The sequence below is a fragment of the Zeus faber genome (assembly GCF_960531495.2).
Source record: "Zeus faber genome assembly, chromosome: 17".
Classification (NCBI taxonomy): Eukaryota; Metazoa; Chordata; class Actinopteri; order Zeiformes; family Zeidae; genus Zeus; species Zeus faber.
Window position 1 is genome coordinate 30,990,813 of NC_137204.1, and position 23,554 is coordinate 31,014,366.

Below are 23,554 nucleotides of genomic sequence, written 5' to 3' on the forward strand. Positions count from 1 at the left end.
CGTCACTTCCGCCATTGACCCCACTTTGTGTTTTTGCAGTATTCTTGTAGTTATGATGCACATTATTATTTATGCATTATGGAGTATTCCCCTCAAGACGTGGCGTCACTTCCGCTATTGATGATGTGTTTTTGCAGTACTCTTGTAGTTATTATGCATATTATAATTATTATTTATGCATATGGAGTATTGTCACCGCGTCACTGGATTTACACAAGGATTTCAGCCTTTCAGTGGAGTTCTACAGATGACCCGTGGGGGGCAGCACCACACAGCACGCTGCAGAAGCAGCAGCAGGCGAAGAAGAACAACATCCGCCTTTTCCGGTGTTTTCCCGCTTCCGCATCGCAGCAGCAGCAGCAGCAGCAGCAGCAGCAGCAGCAGCAGCAGCAGCAGCAGCTCCTCGTCAGCAGCAGCAGCAGCAGCAGCAGCAGCAGCAGCAGCAGCAGCAGCAGCTCCTCGTCAGCAGCAGCAGCAGCAGCAGCTCCTCGTCAGCGCTTCCCTCCAGAGACCGAAGGCGCCTCGTCCCGGAAGCAACGACGACGACAACAACAACAACAACAACAACAACGACAACAACAACAACGACAACGACCAACATGGTGGACGAGGCCACGCGCCAGGCGGTCTCGCGCATCCCGCTGCTGAAGACGCACGCGGGGCCGCGCGACGCGGAGGGCTGGAAGCTGCGGCTGCGCGAGGAGTACGTGGCGCTGATTGGCTACGTGGAGAACAACAAAGCCGCCGACAACGACTGGTTCCGCCTCCAGTCCAACGCGGAGGGCACGCGCTGGAGCGGCACCTGCTGGCACGTGCACGAGCTGCTGCGCTACGAGTTCCGGGTGGAGTTCGACGTCCCCGCGGCGTACCCCGCCACGGCGCCCGAGGTGGCGCTGCCCGAGCTGGACGGTAAGACCGCTAAGATGTTCCGCGGCGGAAGGATCTGTCTCACCGACCACTTCCAGCCGCTGTGGGCGCGCAACGTGCCCGGCTTCGGGCTCGCGCACGTTATGGCGCTGGGGCTGGCGCCGTGGCTGGCCGTGGAGGTGCCTGACCTGGTGGCCAAGGGCCTGCTGGTGCACGGGCAGCGAGGGGCTGGGAACTAGGAGACAAGGGGACACCCAGGACCTGGTGGTGCACGAGGAGCTAGGAGACAAGGGGACCTGGCGGTGCACGAGGAGCTAGGAGACAAGGGGATAGGGAGCTAGGGCACATCTGGGACCTGGTGTTGCACAAGCTCCTTGTCCCCTCGTTCCTCCTGGACATTTTCACTAAAGCAACTGTAAAGATGCACTGTGTCAATAAAGTTAAACTAAGGTGTTTGTTGGTGATGTCACTAAAATGTAAAGTTATCTGACGGCTACCACGATGGATACTATACATGATAAAGTACATGGTAGAGTACATGGATGCTGTACATGGTAGAGTACATGAATACTATACATGGTACAGTACACATCTATCCTTCATGAACCAAGTCAAGTCTGACGGAGCAGTAAACACAGATAAACACGTGTACGACACAGGACATGGAGTCAACACGGACTCAACGCAGACTCAACTTGAAGTCAACGCAGACTCAACTTGAAGTCAACGCAGACTCAACTTGAAGTCAACGCAGACTCAACTTGAAGTCAACGCAGACTCAACTTGAAGTCAACGCAGAGTCAACTTGAAGTCAACGCAGACTCAACTTGAAGTCAACGCAGACTCAACTTGAAGTCAACACAGACTCAACTTGAAGTCAACGCAGAGTCAACGCAGAGTCAACGCGGACTTAACGTGGACTCAACATGAACTCAACGCGGAGTTAACGGGACTCAACATGAACTCAACGCGGAGTTAACGGGACTCAACATGGAGGACGGACGACTCATGAGGCATCAAAGGCAGGATTTCTCTAAAGAGATTTCAGGGACGATTGAGCAGAGACCAAGAACACTTTCAACATCCCATAGTAACCAGTTCCCATTGAATTCTGTACATTATTTGATGGAGAAGGGGCAGTGGTTGAAAAGCTGTTTCGCAGGCTGTTTTGGTTGAGACAGGTGTGTGTGCAGGGATGGAACCAGCCCAAGGGGACGTGGTCATCCATGGAAACCAAGGTGAGTGCCTTCATACAGGGATGGCTCCTGAGCAGCAGAGGGCAGCGCTGTACAAGATGGCCACAGCTGAAGCACCGTGCGCTCTACATCTTTCTACGTTCATGAAGAGCAGGTCGTCGTCATCCAACCCAGGTTACATAGAAAGTTTCCGAAATCCAGGGTTTCCTTGCGTGAAGGGAGAAACAGGATTATTCCTAAAAAATAAACTTTGTTGAAGTTTCAGCTTGGAAACAAGGTTTTCAATGTGTGAATTAAATGATCATTTCTGATCAATAATGAAACCTAAATACTGATATTTTGTGACCATTTCGATTTCAACCCCTGGAGCGGCTGAGATCTTCGGCAGATTAGACGTGAACGCTTCCATTTGAAAGTAGCACGAGTTTGGATTTGTGTGCGTTCAACACCAGGTGGAGTGAGATGGGACTGAACAACATGAAAGGCAGACGGCGGGAATTCAAGGTTTTGCAATGAAGTGAATGAGTAAAAGATAACTACCATCTGCATGAGAAAGGAACGTAGCATCTGATAAACCATCACAGAGATGATTCATATGGAGAACAGCAGTGGTCCTGGTGTGGAGCCCTGAGCTGCCTTGAACACAGGGAGGAAGGAAGACCCGGCCAACTAGACGCATTGAGCGCCAGCTGACAAGTCATTTGAAAAGCAACTCCCTGCATGAGTCCGTCCACCAAGGTGACATGGTCAACTGCGCCAAAAGCCTCGGACAAGTCGGTAAAAAGAGCTACCCTTGAGTACCCCAAAGGTACCCTTTGCAGTCCAGTGCCTCAGTAACGTCATGATGCAGGTTGTGATCGAAAACCATTTGTGTCTAAAAATGTGTTCACGAACAAACCTTTCAAGGACTTGGGCTCAAGCACGTCATTTAAAGACGGGTCTGTAGGCACGAAGCACGAGGCCTCCCCTCCCTCCGGCACAGAACAGCAGGCGTCCATGTTTGGAGTCTCGTTGTTGGATGATGAAAATGAGTTTGAGGTTCTGCTCTCAAGCTGTGAGGATCCAGGTGCTTCAGGCCCCGCGGAGCTCTGTCACCCCGGGGGGCCAAACTCATGGTTAAACCAAAGAGTTGAGGGGGGGGGGGCTGTGCTTATCAGGCTGTTTTGGAACTGGATGGAATCAACCAGAAAAAAACATAGTTCATTGAAATCGTTTAGAATGTCTGATGCCTAGGAGTTGCTGCGTGTGTCACAACGTGGTTACACTCCCAGATGAAGATTTTATTACTTTCCAGAGTTTTCCGGGATGGTTGGGAAGTGACCGGTGGTGTTAGAGGCACAAGTCCCATTGATGATGAGAGGGCTAAAGTGATTTGGGAGATGAGTAAACGTCGTGTCCTCTTCCTTCAGATTGGACGGCTGAGGGGAAAGCAGGGATTGTTTCTGCCTTTCACTCTAAATGAGTGGAAGGCAGCGTGTTTGTGTACAGTACGGATGGAAGCGTCAGGATGCTGTTCGTGGCCGGTTGTACGTCATCGTGACTGACCTCAGCTTCCAGCCAATTCCCACGGATCAGCAACAAAAAGCTTTCACACAAAAGATAAAACTCTGCTTTAAGAACAACTTGTGTTGATTTTGGGAGCTGAGCTCGTCCGGCTGTAGCTACAGCACGATGAACAATCTTATCATGTGACAAAATACCAATATCCGAGTATTTATGAGGAGCATTTGTTAAAAATAAACCAAGAAGAGAGGATTTCCAGGGATTAGGGTTAGGGTGAGCTTTGTTTCGGATGAGTTGATAAAGTCGAGAGACTGAGAATAGAATCAAGAATATAATATTTAATATAATATATAATATAAAATGTAATATAATGTATCATATCATATATCATATAAAATATAATATATAAAATAATGTAATGTATAATATCATATAAAATATAATATAATATAATATATTATATAATATCGTTGCAAAGACATTTCACTGCATATATGTATGAATGTATGTCTATGTATGTGACAAATAAACATCTTGAAAATATGAAATATAATATCTAACTTCATATCATATTGAATATAATGTGCAACAGAGTTTCTGGAACTTGTCAAATAGTTAAAAACTTCAGAATCTTCTTGATCGTTAACAAATAAACACTCCGTCCAGCGCGCGGCGCTGCGACGCCCTGCCCAGCCGGAAGTGGCGCCGGAAGTGGGTGGAGCCACAGGGAAAATAAATAAATAAACAAACAAACACGCGCAGGGGCAACAACAAAACAGCGCGCGGGAGCGGATGCGTCGGAACGCGTGCCCGCGGCGCGCTCCCGGCTAAAAACAATACAGGATCGATAGGTTTTCACTTCCGGTTTCGTTTGCATCGATCGGGCTAACGCTAGCCTTAGCATTAGCTCAGTTGCAGCTAAGCTAACTCTGAAGCTGAGACAAAATGGAGAGTCTGTACAAGCGGAAGGTGTTCGCGTCCATGCGCAAAACCAAGGCGGCGGCCGCGTCGCGGAAGCGGCAGATCGGCCTGCCGCCCGCCATCCTGGACGACAGCGACGAGGGCTCGTTCGGCGGCAGCAGCACGTCCAGCGACTCCGAGTTCCGCGGCAGCGGCAGCGACAGCGGCAGCAGCGGCAGCGGCAGCGACAGCACGTCCAGCGACGACAGCCGCGCGGTGGCTGCGCGCCGCAAGCGCTCGTTCCTCTCCAAGAAAAAGGAGGAAGAGGAGGAGGAGGAGGAGGAGGAGGAGGAAGAGGAAGAGGAAGAGGAGAGCTCGTCGAGCGGCAGCGCCAGCGACGAGCGGAAAGAGCGCGAGCTAAAGCGCAAAGTGCCGCCGAAGAAGCGCGTCCGCGTGCGGAGCGGAGCGGAGTCGGACTCGGACGCGGAAGAGGAGCGGGAGCGGAAGCGGCAGCGGCTGCGCGACGCGGCGGAGGCGGCGGCCAAGCGGAAGCAGCGGCACGGGAAGCTGCTCGCGCTGGCGCAGAGGATGAAGGCGCGCGTGCCGCACCGGCGGCAGAGAGTCAAGGTGACGTCACTAGCTTCCTCAGGCAGGGTCCAGGACACGCCCCCAGTCCAGGGGCCCGGATGTCTGGTCCTGGGGTCACATAGTACCATGCGCTACCACAAGGCGTAGTGGTACCACAACGCATAGTACCAGGCGGTACTACAACACATAGTGGTACCACAACGCATAGTACCAGGCGGTACTACAACACATAGTGGTACCACAACGCATAGTACCAGGCGGTACCACAACACATAGTGGTACCACAACGCATAGTGGTACCACAACGCATAGTACCATGCGGTACCACAACACATAGTGGTACCACAACACATAGTGGTACCACAACGCATACTACCATGCGGTACCACAACACATAGTGGTACCACAACGCATACTACCATGCGGCACCACAACACATAGTGGTACCACAACGCATACTACCATGCGGTACCACAACACATAGTGGTACCACAACACATAGTGGTACCACAACGCATACTACCATGCGGTACCACAACACATAGTGGTACCACAACACATAGTGGTACCACAACGCATACTACCATGCGGTACCACAACACATAGTGGAACCACAACGCATACTACCATGCGGTACCACAACACATAGTACCATGTAGTACCGCAACGCATAGTACCATGTAGGACTGGTCAGTTTACTAGTTATCTCCAACAGAACGTGCAGGCTGGGTGTGCGGCCTCAGTTACCATGGCAACGTGCAGGCTGGGTGTGCGGCCTCAGTTACCATGGCGACGTAGCATGAACTGACCTCCTTGTTTCCTAGCTCCTAGACTGTCAGCTAGGAAACCAACTCGGACATATTCTAGGAAGTAAAAGTATTTTTATTTCAGGACGGTGACGAGGCCACAGAGAACCAAGATGGCCGCCACGGTGACCGCTGCGACGACGACGACAACGGCGTCCGTCACGACGGCAGCGACAGCCATGACAGCAACGGAGGACTTTAGGAAAGGACACGAGGAAAGGATGCAAGTGGCCAAACTGTTCTGAACTTTACCCAGAGAAACGGCAGGACGGCGCCGTCGTCCTTGTTGTTGTTGTTGTTGTTGTTGTTGTTGTTGTTGCCGTGGCGACGGGACGGGGGAGTTGGCGTTTCCTCAACATGTTGGTTTTTTGAATTCCAGTTTTTCACAATTAAAATTGACAAAGTGAAAAAGAAACTTTGAAAGTAAAAGCTCCTCCTGCTTCACCGCCTCCCTGAGCTGTTTGGACAAACGTCGGGAATCGAACCTTCAAGTCTTTTCTTCTCTTTTCATTTATTTACATTTTTCTGTTTATAAAACAGTTTCTATCGACTCGTTGCCAATTATTGTGAATAAACTTTGCTTTCGGTCGTTTGCCATAAAACTCGACTTTTATTTGCAGTGTAGTATATTAACAGTATAACTACAGTACTACGCGTTACACCACCAGTTATTACCAAATCAACTTTCCATCTTGAGATCTGCCACATTCCAGAAGAACTAACGCTGGTTGGATTTCAGCGCAGGGGGCTTCGCCCGGCGCAGGGGGGGCAGTGTAGGGGCAGTGCAGAGCAGGTTGTCGTGAAGGAGGAAGATGGCGGACAGCAAACATGGCCGCACGCAGCCCAGGACGATGTGATGTGATGTTCAACGAGGTGAGACGGACGGAAGCCTGTTCCACCCGCAGACGGGAGGTGGAGTCAGAACCTCCTTCCTGCTCAGAGGAGGCGGGGTCAGAACCTCCTTCCTGCTCAGGAGGCGGGGTCAGAACCTCCTTCCTGCTCAGGAGGCGGGGTCAGAACCTCCTTCCTGCTCAGGAGGCGGGGTCAGAACCTCCTTCCTGCTCAGGAGGCGGGGTTCCAACCCCTGAGCCTTGGTTGAGGAGACGACCTCAGGATTCCTCATGAACTGTTTGTTTAATATTTGTCTCAAAATGAATCGTTCGACTTGAATTTCACGTCTGATTTGCAGTGCGGGTCCACGTCGTCCGGCACTGATCTCTCATTGTTTCGGTGGATTTCCAGGGAAACGCCCCTCGTGCCGTAGCCCCGCCCCCCTGGCCACGCCCCCGCGCCAGGTGTAAACCGGCCTTTAGAGATTCCGATAAGAGCCGCTGCAAACTGAAAGCCTTCCTGCTGGCGTACGACCCCGTTCAACTAAATCCTGAATTGTTCACCGTGTCATTTCAAACATTGTGAATTACAACGGCGGCAACTTTATTTCTCTATTTTGCAATGAAATATTTAGTAATTTTTCAGAATGTGAAAATGTGATGAACTCCATTTTGCGACGCTCATGCTAGCTTGTTCAAACCCTTCATTTTCTCTGTAAAGATCTTAATTGTTAAACACATTTTGTTAATAAAGTTTGGAGTTACATCGATACGTGAACATGTAACTAAACATGTAAATAAATAAATAAATAAATAAATAATATTTTTTCTCTGTATTGTTTCATTTTTGTGCCGATGGGGAAGAACGGATGAAATGTGCTTATCGTCGTTGTTCCTCTGTTGGGGTTTCATTCTTGTGGATAAACATCTCAACACCAACGTTCAATTCACACAAACACCTTTTATTCATTTCACAGAAATGTTACAATTCTAATATTGACATTTTTGCTGTTTTACTAAACTAAGGTTTGTTAATGTTTGAAGCGCACAATGTTCTATTTGAAATTCAAATCAAAGCCTCCTGGTTTGAACGAGCTAGCCCGCTAGGCCTTGTGCGCTAGCAGCGTGCTCAGCTTGATCTTCCCGTCCATGGACGCCGTCAGACACGAGCCGCAGTCGAGCGCTGACGACCAGTCGACCGTCACCACGGGAGCCTTGTGGCCGCCCAGCGCCATGACACTGCGCAGCAAGGTGCCAGCGCTACCACTGCTGCTTTCCCCACCGGTTAACTGAGGGAGGGAGGGAGGATCATTTTTTATTACATATTCAAAGTTATAGAATGAAAGAAAGAAAAAAGGGAAACACCCTGGACAGTATTGGCTGAACCTCTGACCCTCTGACCCCCTAACCCTCTGACCCTTTGACCTCTCTCTCCAGTAGCTCCACCCTCTACTCTCGGTTGCCCGATCAGCCCACAGAACATTTCCTCAGAAGGATGTTTGGGTGTGGTTTGGGCGTGGTCCTCCTCGGTCCAGTGCCTGGCAGCAGACCCTTCGACTTCCTTCTAAGATGTGTAACAACTCCACGGCAGGGGAAGGAGGGACGCACCTGGTGGATCACTCCTCCTCCCGATGAACAGGTGAGAACGTGTCGTCCTTCCGAGTCGAACGCGAAGAGTCGTCCTCGCGGCGTCTGGACCTGAACAAACGACCAAACATCCGACTAAATGTTACATCTTCAGAGCGAGGCGGGCGAGAGACACCGGGAGCCAGGGCTAATGCTACCTGCTTGTAGCCGCTGTAGCCGGAGAGCACGAATGGCCCCGTTGCATCCTGGGAAAGCTGCTGCTCCGCCTGCTTCACACCACAGCGGTGGATGTTCCACTGGATGAACTGAAAACAAACAGAGGATGGAGCTGCAGCGAGCGACGCTCAGGGAGGAAGGAGGGATGGAGCGACGAACAAGGCGGTTTATACCTTCCCGTCCTCTCCCACGCTGTACACCGTGTTCTCGTCGTAGCTGAACTCCACGCTGTAAACTTCTCCGTCGTGCGCTCGCCAGCTGAGGATGCTCTCGTACTGCTGCATGTCTGAACACACAGCCGCCATGACGCGAGGCGGCCGAGCCACACGGCCGCCATGACGCGAGGCGGCCTTGCCACACGGCGGGGCCACACGGCCGCCATGACGCGAGGCGGCCGAGCCACACGGCCGCCATGACGCGAGGCGGCCTTGCCACACGGCGGGGCCACACGGCCGCCATGACGCGAGGCGGCCGAGCCACACGGCCGCCATGACGTGAGGCGGCCGAGCCACAGGGCCGCCACGATGCGAGGCGGCCGTGTGGCTCGGTCACCTCGCGTCCTGGCGGCCGAGCCACACGGCCGCCATGACGCGAGGCGGCCGAGTCACCCAACACTCACTGAAGATGTAGGAGCAGCAGAGCGGGGGGGGGGGTTTTGTTTCTACAACTCTCACCAAAAAGTCGTATGAAGCCGTCGGCGGCGCCAGTCACCAGCAGGTTCCCGTTGTGGTTGAACGCAGTGCAGTTTATCGCCACCGGATCAGGAAGGAGAGAAAACTGCAGCTGGAGAGAGAGACGGGCACTCAGATAGTACTTCCGTAGTACTTGCAGTACGCAAGGAATGCGCGCTGCACGGTACGTTACGCCCCCTACAGGTCAATGCGCACACGCAAACCCCGGTAACACGGTAACAAGGTAACAAGGTAACACGGCAACAAGGAAACAAGGTAACACGGCAACAAGGTAACAAGGTAACACGGCAACAAGGTAACAAGGTAACAAGGTAACATGGTAACATGGTAACAAGGTAACAAGGTAACAAGGTAACATGGTAACACGGTTACAAGGTAACATGGTAACATGGTAACAAGGTAACACGGTAACACAGTAACAAGGTAACAAGGTAACATGGTAACACGGTTACAAGGTAACATGGTAACAAGGTAACAAGGTAACAAGGTAACAAGGTAACACGGTAGAAGTCCAGCGAGCGGGCGCGGCCCAGTGTGCAGCTTCCTGTTCAATCTACTGTGGCAGCTCCACCAGTGGGGTCCCGGTGGGGCCCAGGTGGAGCCGCGCAGAATTTCAACGAGGTCTGTTTTTGAGGGCGCAGCCTTTTCAATACAAACAGGAGACGAAATAACAAAGAAATGTCTGAGTAAAGCGTCAAGGAGTCCTGGTGTCCAGCAGGAAAAGCAGGCCTGGGGTGGGCGTGGCCTCCTCATCAGCCTTTTCCCTCATGCCGCTGTGTCACGGCAGGGGGGGACTTGGACCTCCCTTTGCGGGTCAACCAGCTTGTTGGGAGCCTGTTTAGTATTTAGAAGGATGTGATCAGTGTGTTTTGTGTGCTTCTTGTTTTTGTTTGACATCTGTTGTTTTTGGTGGTTTTTTACTTGTATGAGAGGACATTTTAAACCGAGGGACGTTCTGCTTTGGATCAGGACAGAGGTAGAGTGATCTCTGGTCCACTTCAAGAAAACAATAATGTCACTTTATTTCGGTTGATTTATTTCAAGGAGCACGGCACGAGTTGAGGTAAATAAAAGCCTGCTCACTATTTGAGGTAATACGGATTCTGTCAATAAATGACTTGGAGTTTGATTTGACTATTTTTTTTTTCATCTTTATATAAAACAAAACCACTTCCACCTCCTCTGACTGTCAAGTTCCTACTTCTTCCACCTGCTTCTTCCACTTATCCAGTTATTTTCTAATTCTTATCCAGTTGTTATCCATTCTAATTCTTATCTAATTCTAATCCAGTTCTTTTCAAGTTCTTGTCCAGTTTTTATCCATATTATCCAGTTCTTATACAGTTTTATCCAGTTCTTATCTTATTCTAATCTAGTTCTTATCCCAGTTCTTATCTAATTCTAATCTAGTTTCTTATCTAGTTTTTATCCATATTGTCCAGTTCTTATCAAGTTCTTATCCAGTTTTAACCAGTTCTTATCTAATTTTAATCCAGTTCTTGTCCAGTTCTAATCTGTTACACCCATACATTACATTGATCAGACGCTTTTATCCAAAGCCACTTACAATTATTGAAACAGCGACGGACGCAGCCATCAGGAGCAATGAGGGGTTAAGTGTCTTGCTCAAGGACACTACAGCATGCTAGCAGGAGGAGCCTGGGATCCAACCAGCAACCTTTAGATCACTAGACCACCAGCTCTACCTCCTGAGCTACCACCCCCACACAATCTAATTCTTATCTAGTTCTTATCCCAGTTCTTATCTATTTCTCATCTAGTTCTAATCTAGTTCTTATCTAGTTCTAATCTTGTTTTTATCCCTGTTTGTATCTAATTCTAATCTAGTTCTTATCTAGTTCTTATCTAATTGTAATCTAGTGCTTATCTAATTCTATCTTTTTCTTATCTTGTTCTTATCTAATTGTAATTGAGTTATTTTCTAATTCTTATCTCGTTCTTATCCATATTGTCCAGTTCTTATCAAGTTCTTATCCAGTTCTTATCTAATTCTAATCTAGTTCTTATCTAGTTCTTATCTCTGTTCTTATCTCTGTTCTTATCTCTGTTCTTATCCAGTTCTTACCAAGTTCTTATCTAATTCTAATCTAGTTCTCATCTTATTCTAATCTAGTTCTTATCTACTTCTTACCAAGTATCCTGCTGACAGTGTTCTGGGACATGTTCTCTGATGGTTTTAACGTCTTTGTTCTCCTGTCTTTTTAAGTGTCCCTCCACAAATAATCTCTTAAACTTGAACATTTAAGGGAACCAAGTCTCTCTGGGTGAAGAGTATTTATATTTGTTTTTTTTTCTTTTACATTTTTATGTTGTGTTTGTTTAAGTTTCTATCTCCTGCCACCGGCAACTGTTTCCCCTTCCATATAGGAGATATCCTAAGCTTCTCCCTCTCAGGAGGTGCCCTGGTTGAAAAGGAGCGCACCCCCTGGTCTGACTGAGCTTTTATTTTACTATTATTTATTATGTGTTAAAAAAAGACTGTTTATACCTGTTCTACACAAAGATAACCAACAATAGTACCTGATTTATTTAGTTCTGGCATCATTTGAAAGTGGAGAAACAGAGCTTCAAAACAAGGTGTCACTTGTGCGAATCAAGCAAATATTTTTAAAGCTATGACTTGTTAATGAAAAAGGTGTGGCAAACTGGGATTCTGAGATAATCACCTTGAAAGTTTTCCCCACACTTGGCTTCATTCAGCCAGCTCCCAGAATGCAAATGGTTGGAGGACCAACAAGACCGCATGGCTACTTGTCACATGGCCACTTGACACCCTGCTGCATGGTGACTTGACACCCTGCTGAATGGGGCATTCTCTGCATTGTTCTTTTGTTTTGAGGGAATGTTGAACAGCATCATCGACACACATCTTTGTTTTTAAAAAAGCTTTTACAAACCCCAATTCCAATGAAGTTGGGACGTTGTGTAAAATGTAAATAAAAACAGAATACAATGATTTGCAAATCCTTTTCAACCTATATTCAATTGAATACACAAATACAAGATATTTAATGTCCAAACTGATAAACTTTATTGTTTCTTTGCAAAAATTAACTCATTTTGGATTTGATGCCTGCAACACATTCCAAAAATGCTGGGACAGGGGCATGTTTACCACTGCGTAACATCACCTTTCCTTTTAACAAGTTCCTCATCCAATCAGTGTATGATGTTCTCCGAAGCCCAGCCAATCTGTATCGTTGGGGCTTGGCTGACACGCCGGCATGCCAACTGTGCCAAAAAAGCGGCACCCTAGAGCATATCCTGAGCTGCTGTTCGAAGGCATTGGGGGATGGGCGGTACCGCTGGCGCCACGACCAGGTCCTTAGGGCTTTGGCGGACACAATCAGCGCAGCGGTTCAGAACAGCAAGAATCAGCATACCCCCAAGTAGTCCATCAGCTTCATCAGAGCTGGGCAGAAGGTACAACATCAGCCACGCTCCTCAGGAGGGCTTCCTGCCACTGCAAGGGACTGGCACCTCCAAGTGGATCTGGGAAAGCAGCTCAAGTTCCCAGAACACTTCTCAACCACTTCACTCCGCCCAGACATGGTGTTAACATCGGAGTCTACAAAGCAAGTGGTCATAGTGGAACTTACTGTCCCCTGGGAAGACCGAATTGAAGAGGCCAACAAGCGCAAAAGGGCCAAGTACGCAGAGCTGATGTCTGAGTGCAGGAGCAATGGCTGGAAAGCCTGTGGCGAACCAGTCGAAGTTGGATGACGGGGATTCGCTGAGTCAGATTCGCCAGTCATTGCACCAAACCTTCAAACTTCTTGGAGTTAAAGGACAGCTGTGCAAAAGAGCCATCAAAAACATCTTGGAGGCTGCTGAAAAAGCCTCACGATGGCTGTGGATCCGGAGGGGAGATCCGTGGAGTAGCAGGCTACTTGGACACAAGTCGGGGACTGATCACCCCTGGCTGGGGCGCCCGGGTGAGGGTGTCTGTGGTTAAAGACCCAAAACACCCTATGATCCCGCGTACATCCCTAAAGACGTGTCCAAGTAGCACCACATGGTGTATTCACGAACAATTAACAACACTCAATAAGCGTTTGGGAACTGAGGATACAAATTGTTGAAGCTTTGTCGGTGGAATTCTTTCCCATTCTTGCTTGATGTGCGACTTCAGTTGCTCAACGGTCCGGGATCTCCCTTGTCGTAATTTGTGCTTCTGCTAATGTGCCACACATTTTCAATGGGAGACAGGTCTGCACTGTAGGCAGGCCAGTCTAGTACCCACACTCTTTTACTATGAAGCCACGCTGTTGTAACACATGCAGAATGTGGCTTGGCATTGTCTTGCTGAAATAAGCAGGGAGGTCCCCGAAAAAGACGTTGCTTGCATGGCAGCATATGTTGCCCCAAAACCTATTTGTACCTTTCAGCATTAATGCTGTCTTCACAGATGTGCAAGTTACCACTAACACACCCCCATACCATCACAGATGCTGGCTTTTGAACTTTGTGCTGATAACAATCTGGATGGTCCTTTTCCTCCTTGGCCCGGAGGACACCACGTCCATGACTTCCAAAAACAATTTGAAATGTGGACTCGTCAGACCACAGCAGACTTTTCCACTTTGCGTCAGTCCATCCCTGATGAGCTCGGGTCCAGAGAAGCCGGGGTCGTTTCTGGGTGCTGTTGATATATGGCTTTGGCTTTGCGTGGTAGAGTTTTAACTTGAACTTGTAGATGTAGCGACGAACTGTGTGACCTGACAAGTGTTTCCTGAGCCCAGAGTAATATCCTTTACAAAATGATGTCGGTTTTTAATGCAGTGCCGCCTGAGGGGTCGAAGGTCACGGGCATTCAATGTTGGTTTTCGGCCTTGCCGCTTACGTGCAGAGATTTCTCCAGATTCTCTAAATCTTTTGATGATATTATGGACTGAGTTTAAAAGTGGGGACGACACAACAAATGTAGTCTGTCAATAATAGAGTCTCTGTACATAGACCTTGTTGTGTCATTTAATATATAGATGTGCGTATGCCAAATAGCCAAAATCCCCTCGGAATGTTAATAGTTGACCAACCCATTTTACATTTCTTCTGTAGCCTTTTGTCAACCCCTTTCATGTAACTCTCTCTATGATGAAGCCAAAGTTGCCATCACTTCTTTAAACCAGGTACTAACCTGTTGAGTAAAGCCAAAACTGTAATGCATCTTAATATGGTTAATCGCAGGTTGAACACGACCACCCAAAGAGAGGTTAGAGTGCTCACAGGTGTTCTTGGAGTTGTGGACCTCCCTCTCCGAGCGTATTTCCTCGTGCTCTAGAAATCACTTCTCGCAGAAACTCCTTCCGTTGTAACAACAATGGGCGTGTCATAGGTCTCCTCCGTTGGTTCTTCAAAATATTCAGTTTAATCATCACATTCAGGTTCTAAATCCGCTGTTTGAAATGTTCTCCAAGTCCGGAGTAATATCAGATTCAGCATCGACTGTCGTTCTCTGTGTCGCTGTAGAACTATCATCGTGGAAAATGAAGTCCAGTACGCGCTGCTAACACTGACTTGGATCCATCACACTGGTCAGATTAAGGTCCCAAATATGATTCAGAGCTTCCTCCACCTGCTTCACCTAATCCTCCTTGTGTCAATTATGCACATTCTAGTATTTTGGTATTTTTAGATCTTATAGAGCTTATTGTGCGTAATCACTTGGGTGTCATGACATTTCACTGCATATATGTATGACTGTGTATATGTATGTGACAAATAACCTTTTGAACTTGATCCATAACAACACTTCGATGAAAGTTTCACAGACAAGTAAAACCGAAGGATCCTCATGCTGGGCTTTAACCATCTGTTTACAGAAGTGACGTCAGCTTTTCTTCTTCGCATGTTACGCCGCCTCCACAACGATGTCTCCGTGTGTGTAAAAGTAGTACCATTTAAAGGCTGAACTCCATCCCAACGTTTCACCTTGTGACTTGACATCACATGGAACATGGAGGAATGATCTTCACCTTTAAAGGAAACCATCGATCGTCGTCGTTCAGTGCCGTTCAGCGTCTCGGTAAGTCAACTGCGTTTCCCCATGTCATCCAACGGGAATATTTAACTACACGTTTAACACTTTTCTACTATTTATAGATCAAACTGGGTTTTGAAAACACGTTGAGAGATTATAAAACACAAACTAACATGAATCTGGAAAAATCTAATTTTCCTTCTAGAAACTTATTTGGTGCTTCTGGCCATTTTAGGAATGAGTGACAATGTTTCGCTGCGGTGCGTCTTATATGTATATTCAGGAAAATATATATTTGAATTATCCTGTCCTGGACACCTCCCCTCCAATCACATGAACTTGTGCAAATTAGAAAAACCCACCAATGACCTTTAACCCGTCTCCCCCTCCCCTCACAGTCATACACACAGAGCGTTACACTGCTAATTTATGAAACACGACTAAAAAAACATGTTTTCTTAAAGAAGATAAAGATAAGATAAAGATACCGAAACCGTACCGAACCGTGGGCCAACTGTACCGTTGCATCCCTACAGGACGCAGTACCTATGTAGTACCTACAGTATGCAGTACATATGTAGTACCTACAGTATGTAGTGCCTATGTAGTACCTACAGTATGCAGTATCATGTAGTACCTACAGTACTCAGTACCTATCTAGTACCTACAGCCCACAGTACCTAGGTAGTACCAACAGTTCACAGTACCTATGTAGTTCCTACAGTACGCAATACCTATGTAGTACTTATCTTGCTGACGGTTACCTGCTGCTTGACCGTCTTGGTGTCCCAGAGCAGCAGGTGACCAGCGGCAACGCCCCGGGTGGCGGACCCCGCCGCAGAGCAGACGAAGGAAGAACCGCTGGGACTGCAAGACAGAGAGAGGATACTGGGGGGCAGGATGTCAGAAAGACAGACAGGAAGTCAGTAGTGCCAACAGGAAGTCAGACAGGCTCACAGAAAGTCAGACAGGCATATAGGAAGTCAGTCAGACGGACAGGCAGATAGGAAGTTAGACAGGCAGACAGACAGGCAGGCAGGCAGGCAGGCAGGCAGACAGACAGACAGACAGACAGACAGACAGACAGACAGACAGACAGACAGACAGACAGGAAGTCAGACAGACGGACAGGAAGTCAGGCAGATGGACAGGAAGTCAGACAGGCAGATAGGAAGGCAGACAGGACGTCAGACAGACAGACCGGAAGTCAGACAGTCAAAGAGGAAGTTAGTAAGACAGACAGGATGTCAGACAGGTAGATAGGAGGTCAGACACGCAGACAGGAAGACAGGAACTCAGACAGGCAGCTGTCTCACCGCTGATGGGCGTCGTCTATGTTCATCTCATAAAGGTTTTTTTTTGCATCGGTGTCGTACAGACGCACGGTTCCCACTCCACTGCCTAGCAACAGCTGCCACAGCAACAAGCAACCAGTCAATTCATCAATCAACCAATCAATTCATTCATCATTCCACTGATCAATCAGATCAATTATTGATCGTTCCCCACCAGCCTGTGGGGCTTGGTCGCCCACTCCAGTGACAGCAGCGGGAACTTGGACATGACGGTGGCTTTGGTCTGAATGGAGGGATTGAACGACCACACCTGGATAAACGACAAGAAAACAAGGATGAAGCATAAACAAGAAAACAAGGATGAAGAATGAATGTCATCAGTTAAATGACAGGAAGTGGTTGGAAGACAACAGGAAATGGTTCAAAGATGACAGGAAGTGGTCAAGTAAACTACAGGAAGTGGTTAAAAACCTACAGGAAGTGATTTAAAGACAACAGGAAGTGGTTAATAAACTACAGGAAGTGGTTTAATCAGCTCCAGGAAGTGTTTCCGATAGCTTTTGAACCATTTCCTGTTGTGGTTTAAACTCTTCTCCTGTACCTTGATGACTCCGTCCACATCCAGACTGGCAACACGACGTCCTGAACTGTCCACCCTGAGGAAGAGGAGGAGGAAGATGGGCAAAATGGCCACCAGGTTTGTTTGCAAATACAACAAATATTTTGATTTAAGCACAAATACTTTTTACAATAAGTAAATTCTTTAGTGATATTTTACTGGATTATATTGGATTGAGATTCTACTTTGTGATGTTTTGTTTCCTTGATACACTATGATCCAGTCTTTTCTACCCTCTAAACGCAGTCTGGACCTAAAGGAGCAAAAACTCTAGTACAGTCTGATCTAATCTAATCCAGTTTTATATAATCCAGTCTAATCCATTGTTTTATAATCCAGTCTATTCTGGCCTAATCGAGTTTTATGTAATCCAGTCTAATCTAGTTTTATATAATTCAGTCTGATCTGGTTTTATATAATCCAGTCTAATCTAGTTTTATATAATCCATTCTAATCTAGTTTTATATGACCCAGTCTAATCTAGTTTTTTATAATCCAGTCTAATATGGTCTAATCCAGTGTTGTATAATCCAGTCCAATCTAGTTTTGTATAATATAGTCTAATCTAGTTTTATATAATCCAGTCTAATCTAGTTTTATACAATCCAGTCGAATATGGTCCAATCCAGTTTAACATAATCCAGACTAATCAAATTTTATACAATCCAGTCTAATCTGGTCCAATCCAGTTTTATATAATACAGTATAATCTAGTTTTATATAATAGTCTAATCCAGTTATATATAATCCAGTCTAATCTAGTTTTATATAATCCAGTCTAATTCAGTTTTATATAATCCAGTCTAATCTGGTTTTATATAATCCAGTCTAATCTGGTTTTATAGAATCCAGTCTAATCTGGTTTTGTAGAATCCAGTTTAATCCGGTTTATTTAATCCAGTTTTATATAATAGTCTAATCCAGTTACTGTATATACAATCCAGTCAAATCCAGTTTTATATAATCCAGTCTAACCTGGTTTTATATAATCCAGTCTAATTCAGTTTTATATAATCCAGTCTAATTCAGTTGAATATATTCCAGTCGAATTCAATTTTATATAATCCAGTCTAATCTGTCTTTATCTAATTCAGTCAAATCCAGTTTTATATAATCCAGTCTAATCCAATTTTATGTAATCCAGTCTAATAGTTGTATGTTATCCAGTCTAATCTAGTTTTATATAATACAGTCTAATCTAGTTTTATACAATCAAGTCTAATATGGTCCAATCCAGTTTTACATAATCCAGACTAATCTAGTTTTATATAATCCAGTCTAATCTGGTCCAATCCAGTTTTATATTATCCAGTCTAATTCAGTTTTATATAATCCAGTCTAATTCAGTTTTATATAATCCAGTCTAGTCCAGATTTATATAATCCAGTCTAATTCAGTTTTATATAATCTAGTCTAATTCATCTTTATATAATCCAGTATAATCTGGTTTTATATAATGCAGTCTAATTCAGTTTTACATAATCCAGTGTAATTTAGTTTTATATAATCCAGTCTAATCCAGATTTATATAATCCAGTCCAATCCAGATTTATATAATCCAGTCTAATTCAGTTTTATATAATCCAGTCTAATTCAGCTTTATATAATCCAGTCTAATCTGGTTTTATATAATCCAGTCTAAATCAGTTTTATATAATCCAGTCTAATTCGGTTTTATATAATCCAGTCTAATTCGGTTTTATATAATCCAGTTTTATCCGGTTTATATAATCCAGTCTAATCTGGTTTTATAGAATCCAGTCTAATCTGGCTTTGTAGAATCCAGTCTAATTCGGTTTTATATAATCCAGTCTAATCCGGTTTATATAATCCAGTCTAATCTGGCTTTATAGAATCCACTCTAATCCGGCTTCGTAGAATCCAGTCTAATTCGGTTTTGTAGAATCCAGTCTAATCCGGTTTTATATAATCCAGTCTAATCCAGTTTTATATAATATAGTCTAATCCAGTTACTGTATATACAATCCAGTCAAATCCAGTTTTATATAATCCAGGCTAATTCAGTTTTATATAATCCAGTCTAATTCAGTTTAATATATTCCAGTCAAATTCAATTTTGTATAATCCAGTCTAATCTGTCTTTATCTAATCTAGTCAAATCCAGTTTTATATAATCCAGTCTAATTCAGTTAAATATATTCCAGTCTAATTCAGTTTTATATAATCCAGTCTAATCTGGCCTAATCCAGTCCTACCTGCAGTGCATGATGGAAGAGTGGTGTTCTCCGTATTCCTCCTGGCTCAGTTTGATGAACGGCTCCTCGGAGGAGGCCCCGCCCCCCTCGTCAGAGACCGCGCCCACTCTAAGAGTAGGTGCGGGGTCTGGACCATCAGGGGGCGGGGCCTCCACAACCTCGGCCCCCTCCCCCTCCTTCTTCTTCTCCGGCGTCTGACACTGTGGGCACCACGTTCTGGGAGGTCAGTCCTGGAACCCTGATGGTATTCCATCCTCCATCCCTCCCTCCATCCCCCCATCCCTCCAACCTACCTTGAAGAACAGTTCTTGTCGTTCTTTTTCATGTTCCTGGTTCTTCTTGTGTCTGGGGTCTGGCGACGCCCCCTTCTGGTCCTTGGACCTGGAGCCCTGGAATTACATCGAAATATAAACCCATAGAAATACCATTACATAGAAATATCAAGACATAAATATAAAGATATAAGTACATGAAAGTATAAATACATAGAAATACCAATACAACAATAGAAATATCATTACATAGAAATACATACATATAGAAATATTAACATAGAAATATAACTACAGTATATAGAGATATCAACATAGAAATATATTTACATGGTAATATCAATACATAGCAATACATGTATTGTAATGTAAATGTAAATATAAATGTAAATAAATATAAAAAAAATTTAAATTGTAAAATATGTATATTTAACCTTTTAAAATGTCGTGAGATGAGGGAAGGAAGGATTAAGATGGAAATGTTGAACATTTTTGAACTTTGGATTTTTTTTTTTGCAATTATGAAAATACCGGCAGGAAAAAACATCTATTTAGATAGTGATGAACACCTGACTCGAGGTCTCACCTGATTGGCCAGCACCTCCTTCCTGCCCAGCAGGCTCTGACTGGGGGAGGAGCTAACGGCAGGAGCGTGGCCCGTCACTGAGGCGGCCGCAGTGGGGGCGTGGCCTGTGGAGCCGGTGGGCTTCAGCACGGTGCGCTTGGTTTGGGGCAGGAAGGTGGAGAAGAAGTTTCTGGAAGGCGTGCTAGCGTTAGCATTAGCACTAGCGTTAGGGTTGGTGAGGGCGCTAGCAGCTCGCTGGCTGGAAACCAGGTCACTGAGGAACAAAGACACAGAGATGTAGAACAAGGAGTAGTACCTGTAGTACTGTACTCACAGCTGGCTGTCTCCCAGGCAGTCCATGTGCTAGACGTCAGCCTGTAGTAGTACTGTAGTAGTACTGTACTCACAGCTGGCTGTCTCCCAGGCGGTCCATGTGCTGAACGTACGCCTGTAGTAGTACTGTAGTAGTACTTTAGTAGTACTGTACTCACAGCTGGCTGTCTCCCAGGTGGTCCATGTGCTGAACGTACGCCTGTACGTTCTTGAATCTTGAATCTGTAGTAGTACTGTAGTTGTACTGTAGTAGTACTGTACTAACGGCTGGCTGTCTCCCAGGCGGTCCATGTGCTGGACAAACGCCTGTAGTAGTACTGTAGTTGTACTGTACTCACAGCTGGCTGTCTCCCAGGCGGTCCATGTGCTAGACGTACGCCTGTAGTAGTACTGTACTCACAGCTGGCTGTCTCCCAGGCGGTCCATGTGCTGGACATACGCCTGTAGTAGTACTGTAGTTGTACTGTACTCACAGCTGGCTGTCTCCCAGGCGGTCCATGTGCTAGACGTACGCCTGTAGTAGTACTGTACTCACAGCTGGCTGTCTCCCAGGCGGTCCATGTGCTGAACGTATGCCTGTAGTAGTACTGTAGTTGTACTGTAGTAGTACTGTACTAACGGCTGGCTGTCTCCCAGGCGGTCCATGTGCTGGACAAAGGCCTGTAGTAGTACTGTAGTTGTACTGTACTCACAGCTGGCTGTCTCCCAGGCGGTCCATGTGCTGAACATACGCCTGTAGAAGTATTGTAGTAGTACTGTACTCACAGCTGGCTGTCTCCCAGGCCGTCCATGTGCTGAACGTACGCCTGTAGTAGTACTGTAGTAGTACTTTAGTAGTACTGTACTCACAGCTGGCTGTCTCCCAGGCGGTCCATGTGCTGAACGTACGCCTGTACGTTCTTGAATCTTGAATCTGTAGTAGTACTGTAGTTGTACTGTAGTTGTACTGTACTCACAGCTGGCTGTCTCCCAGGCGGTCCATGTGCTAGACGTACGCCTGTAGTAGTACTGTACTCACAGCTGGCTGTCTCCCAGGCGGTCCATGTGCTGGACATACGCCTGTAGTAGTACTGTAGTTGTACTGTACTCACAGCTGGCTGTCTCCCAGGCGGTCCATGTGCTGAACGTACGCCTGTAGAAGTATTGTAGTAGTACTGTACTCACAGCTGGCTGTCTCCCAGGCGGTCCATGTGCTGAACGTACGCCTGTAGTAGTACTGTAGTAGTACTTTAGTAGTACTGTACTCACAGCTGGCTGTCTCCCAGGTGGTCCATGTGCTGAACGTACGCCTGTACGTTCTTGAATCTTGAATCTGTAGTAGTACTGTAGTTGTACTGTAGTAGTACTGTACTAACGGCTGGCTGTCTCCCAGGCGGTCCATGTGCTGGACAAACGCCTGTAGTAGTACTGTAGTAGTACTGTACTCACAGCTGGCTATCTCCCAGGCGGTCCATGTGCTAGACGTACGCCTGTAGTAGTACTGTACTCACAGCTGGCTGTCTCCCAGGCGGTCCATGTGCTGAACGTACGCCTGTAGTAGTACTGTAGTTGTACTGTAGTAGTACTGTACTCACAGCTGGCTGTCTCCCAGGCGGTCCATGTGCTGGACATACGCTGGCAGCTTGTGATGAACCAACGGCTTGGTCACATCTTCTGATGAAGATTCACCCTGAAGAGCAAAGAGCTAGGAAAGGAAACATGGGAGCAAGGAAGGAGGAAGGTAGGAAAGTAGGTAGGGGGGGAGGAAGGACGACAGAAAAGGGAAGAAAGAGGAATAGAAGATGCAGGCAGGAAGCGGTCAGTTTTTTCTTCCATATTTGGACAGAGATTCTCCTCCCCTCTGAAGCCCCTCCCCTCTCGGCTCTGAGGCCCCTCCCCTCTCGGCTCTGAGGCCCCTCCCCTCTCGGCTCTGAAGCCCCTCCCCCCAATTTCCCGGCATGCCACTCACCGCCTGCCTCAGCTGCTCGTTCTCCTCGGCCAGCTCGCTCGCCCACTGCAGCTCAGCGTCCAGGCTCAGCAGTACAGGCTGGGGTGGGCGGGGCTAAGGAACTGGTCACAACTGGTTTTAACTGGTTCGACTTGACTGACAGTTTTTAACGTCTAGACTGGTTTTTAAACTGTTTTTTAAACCGGTTAGAGTAGGGCTGGGTGATGAAATGATCTCGATAATTTTCACGATAAAATCTTCCACAATAACAAATTTATCAGATTTTGTTTTGATACAAAGTCTGTTTTCCTCTACCTTCAAAGACATGACAACAACAGCCAATCATAGAGCAGAGAAACAACCATGCGACACCAACAGCCAATCATCGAGCAGAGAAACAACCATGCGACACCAACAGCCAATCATCGAGCAGAGAAACAACCATGCGACATCAACAGCCAATTATAGAGCAGGAAAACAACCATGTGACACTTTTTCCCTCACCGAGTTGTTCTCAGACAACAATGATATTATTAAAATGTATACATTATATATGTATTTATTACTTATTTATTTCTTTGTTTGTTTACTTTTTAAAATTATATTTATTCAGCGTTTAACATAAAGCCATTAGAATACAATCAAAACTATAAATCAAGCCTTATTATTATTATTACAATAAATATTACTATTAATATTGTTATTAATAATATTGTTATTATAATTTTAGTATAAATATTGTTATTATTATTATTATTATTATTATTATTATTATGTTAAACATATGGTGGTAAGAGCCCACGGTTGGACTGGTTTCATGTCATTGCTCCGGACCACCAGAGGGGGAGCTCACCAAGAAGCCGCTCCCTCCTGAGAGGTCCAGGCCCCCCAGGCCCCCCAGGCCCTCCAGGACCTTCAGGACCTCCAGGTCCTCCAGGCCCTGGTGCTTAGTGACTGCTGGTCCGGCACCCCCCGGTGGTCAGGGGGAACGACATAGAACCTAACCCTCCCCGGGTGTTACCATGGCGACAGGATATGAATGCCCTGGAAGAGCACGGACAGGAAGTTGTGCAGTGACACCAGGAAGGTGTCGCTCCACTGGCGGGTGAAGTAGGGTGCGAAGGCGGGGCTTAGCTCAGGG

At 46.4% G+C, this 23,554-nt stretch overlaps 3 protein-coding genes across 3 annotated transcripts in view; 2 read left to right on the forward strand and 1 right to left on the reverse strand.

Annotated features, from left to right (window-relative positions):
* Positions 1–318: 318 nt before the first annotated feature.
* Positions 319–2,502, forward strand: ufc1 (ubiquitin-fold modifier conjugating enzyme 1). Its single transcript, XM_080018143.1, has one exon. It carries the CDS (start codon positions 600–602, stop codon positions 1,104–1,106), a length of 507 nt encoding a protein of 168 aa, XP_079874269.1. The 5' UTR covers positions 319–599; the 3' UTR covers positions 1,107–2,502.
* A 1,790-nt stretch (positions 2,503–4,292) lies between these two features.
* On the forward strand, positions 4,293–7,524 carry ccdc82 (coiled-coil domain containing 82). Its single transcript, XM_080018044.1, has 2 exons — positions 4,293–5,093; positions 5,946–7,524. The coding sequence occupies exons 1-2, from the start codon at positions 4,512–4,514 to the stop codon at positions 6,060–6,062; spliced, it is 699 nt and encodes a 232-aa protein (XP_079874170.1). The 5' UTR covers positions 4,293–4,511; the 3' UTR covers positions 6,063–7,524.
* Positions 7,525–7,631: 107 nt separating this feature from the next.
* The window catches only part of wdr91 (WD repeat domain 91), an 18,413-nt gene continuing 2,490 nt past the window's right edge, over positions 7,632–23,554 (reverse strand). The window contains exons 4-18 of the mRNA XM_080018187.1: positions 23,451–23,554; positions 22,435–22,517; positions 22,061–22,170; positions 20,175–20,427; positions 19,610–19,705; positions 19,317–19,516; positions 17,083–17,137; positions 16,696–16,791; positions 16,503–16,597; positions 15,951–16,074; positions 9,168–9,276; positions 8,667–8,779; positions 8,475–8,582; positions 8,299–8,388; positions 7,632–7,979 (exon numbers count right to left, since the gene is read on the reverse strand). The exon at positions 23,451–23,554 is cut by the window's right edge and continues 104 nt beyond it. Of these exons, the coding sequence (XP_079874313.1) occupies positions 7,794–7,979; positions 8,299–8,388; positions 8,475–8,582; positions 8,667–8,779; positions 9,168–9,276; positions 15,951–16,074; positions 16,503–16,597; positions 16,696–16,791; positions 17,083–17,137; positions 19,317–19,516; positions 19,610–19,705; positions 20,175–20,427; positions 22,061–22,170; positions 22,435–22,517; positions 23,451–23,554 (1,822 nt within the window). The 3' untranslated portion in view covers positions 7,632–7,793. The remainder of the gene's footprint in view (positions 7,980–8,298; positions 8,389–8,474; positions 8,583–8,666; positions 8,780–9,167; positions 9,277–15,950; positions 16,075–16,502; positions 16,598–16,695; positions 16,792–17,082; positions 17,138–19,316; positions 19,517–19,609; positions 19,706–20,174; positions 20,428–22,060; positions 22,171–22,434; positions 22,518–23,450) is intronic.

What these genes read in the sequence shown, in the direction of transcription:
- ccdc82 (XM_080018044.1), top strand. Translation starts at nt 4,512, where the DNA reads ATGGAGAGTCTGTACAAGCGGAAGGTGTTCGCGTCCATGCGCAAAACC. An exon ending in ACCGGCGGCAGAGAGTCAAG is followed by an intron (nt 5,094 to 5,945) that starts GTGACGTCACTA and finishes TTTTTATTTCAG; the next exon opens with GACGGTGACGAGGCCACAGA.
- ufc1 (XM_080018143.1), top strand. Translation starts at nt 600, where the DNA reads ATGGTGGACGAGGCCACGCGCCAGGCGGTCTCGCGCATCCCGCTGCTG.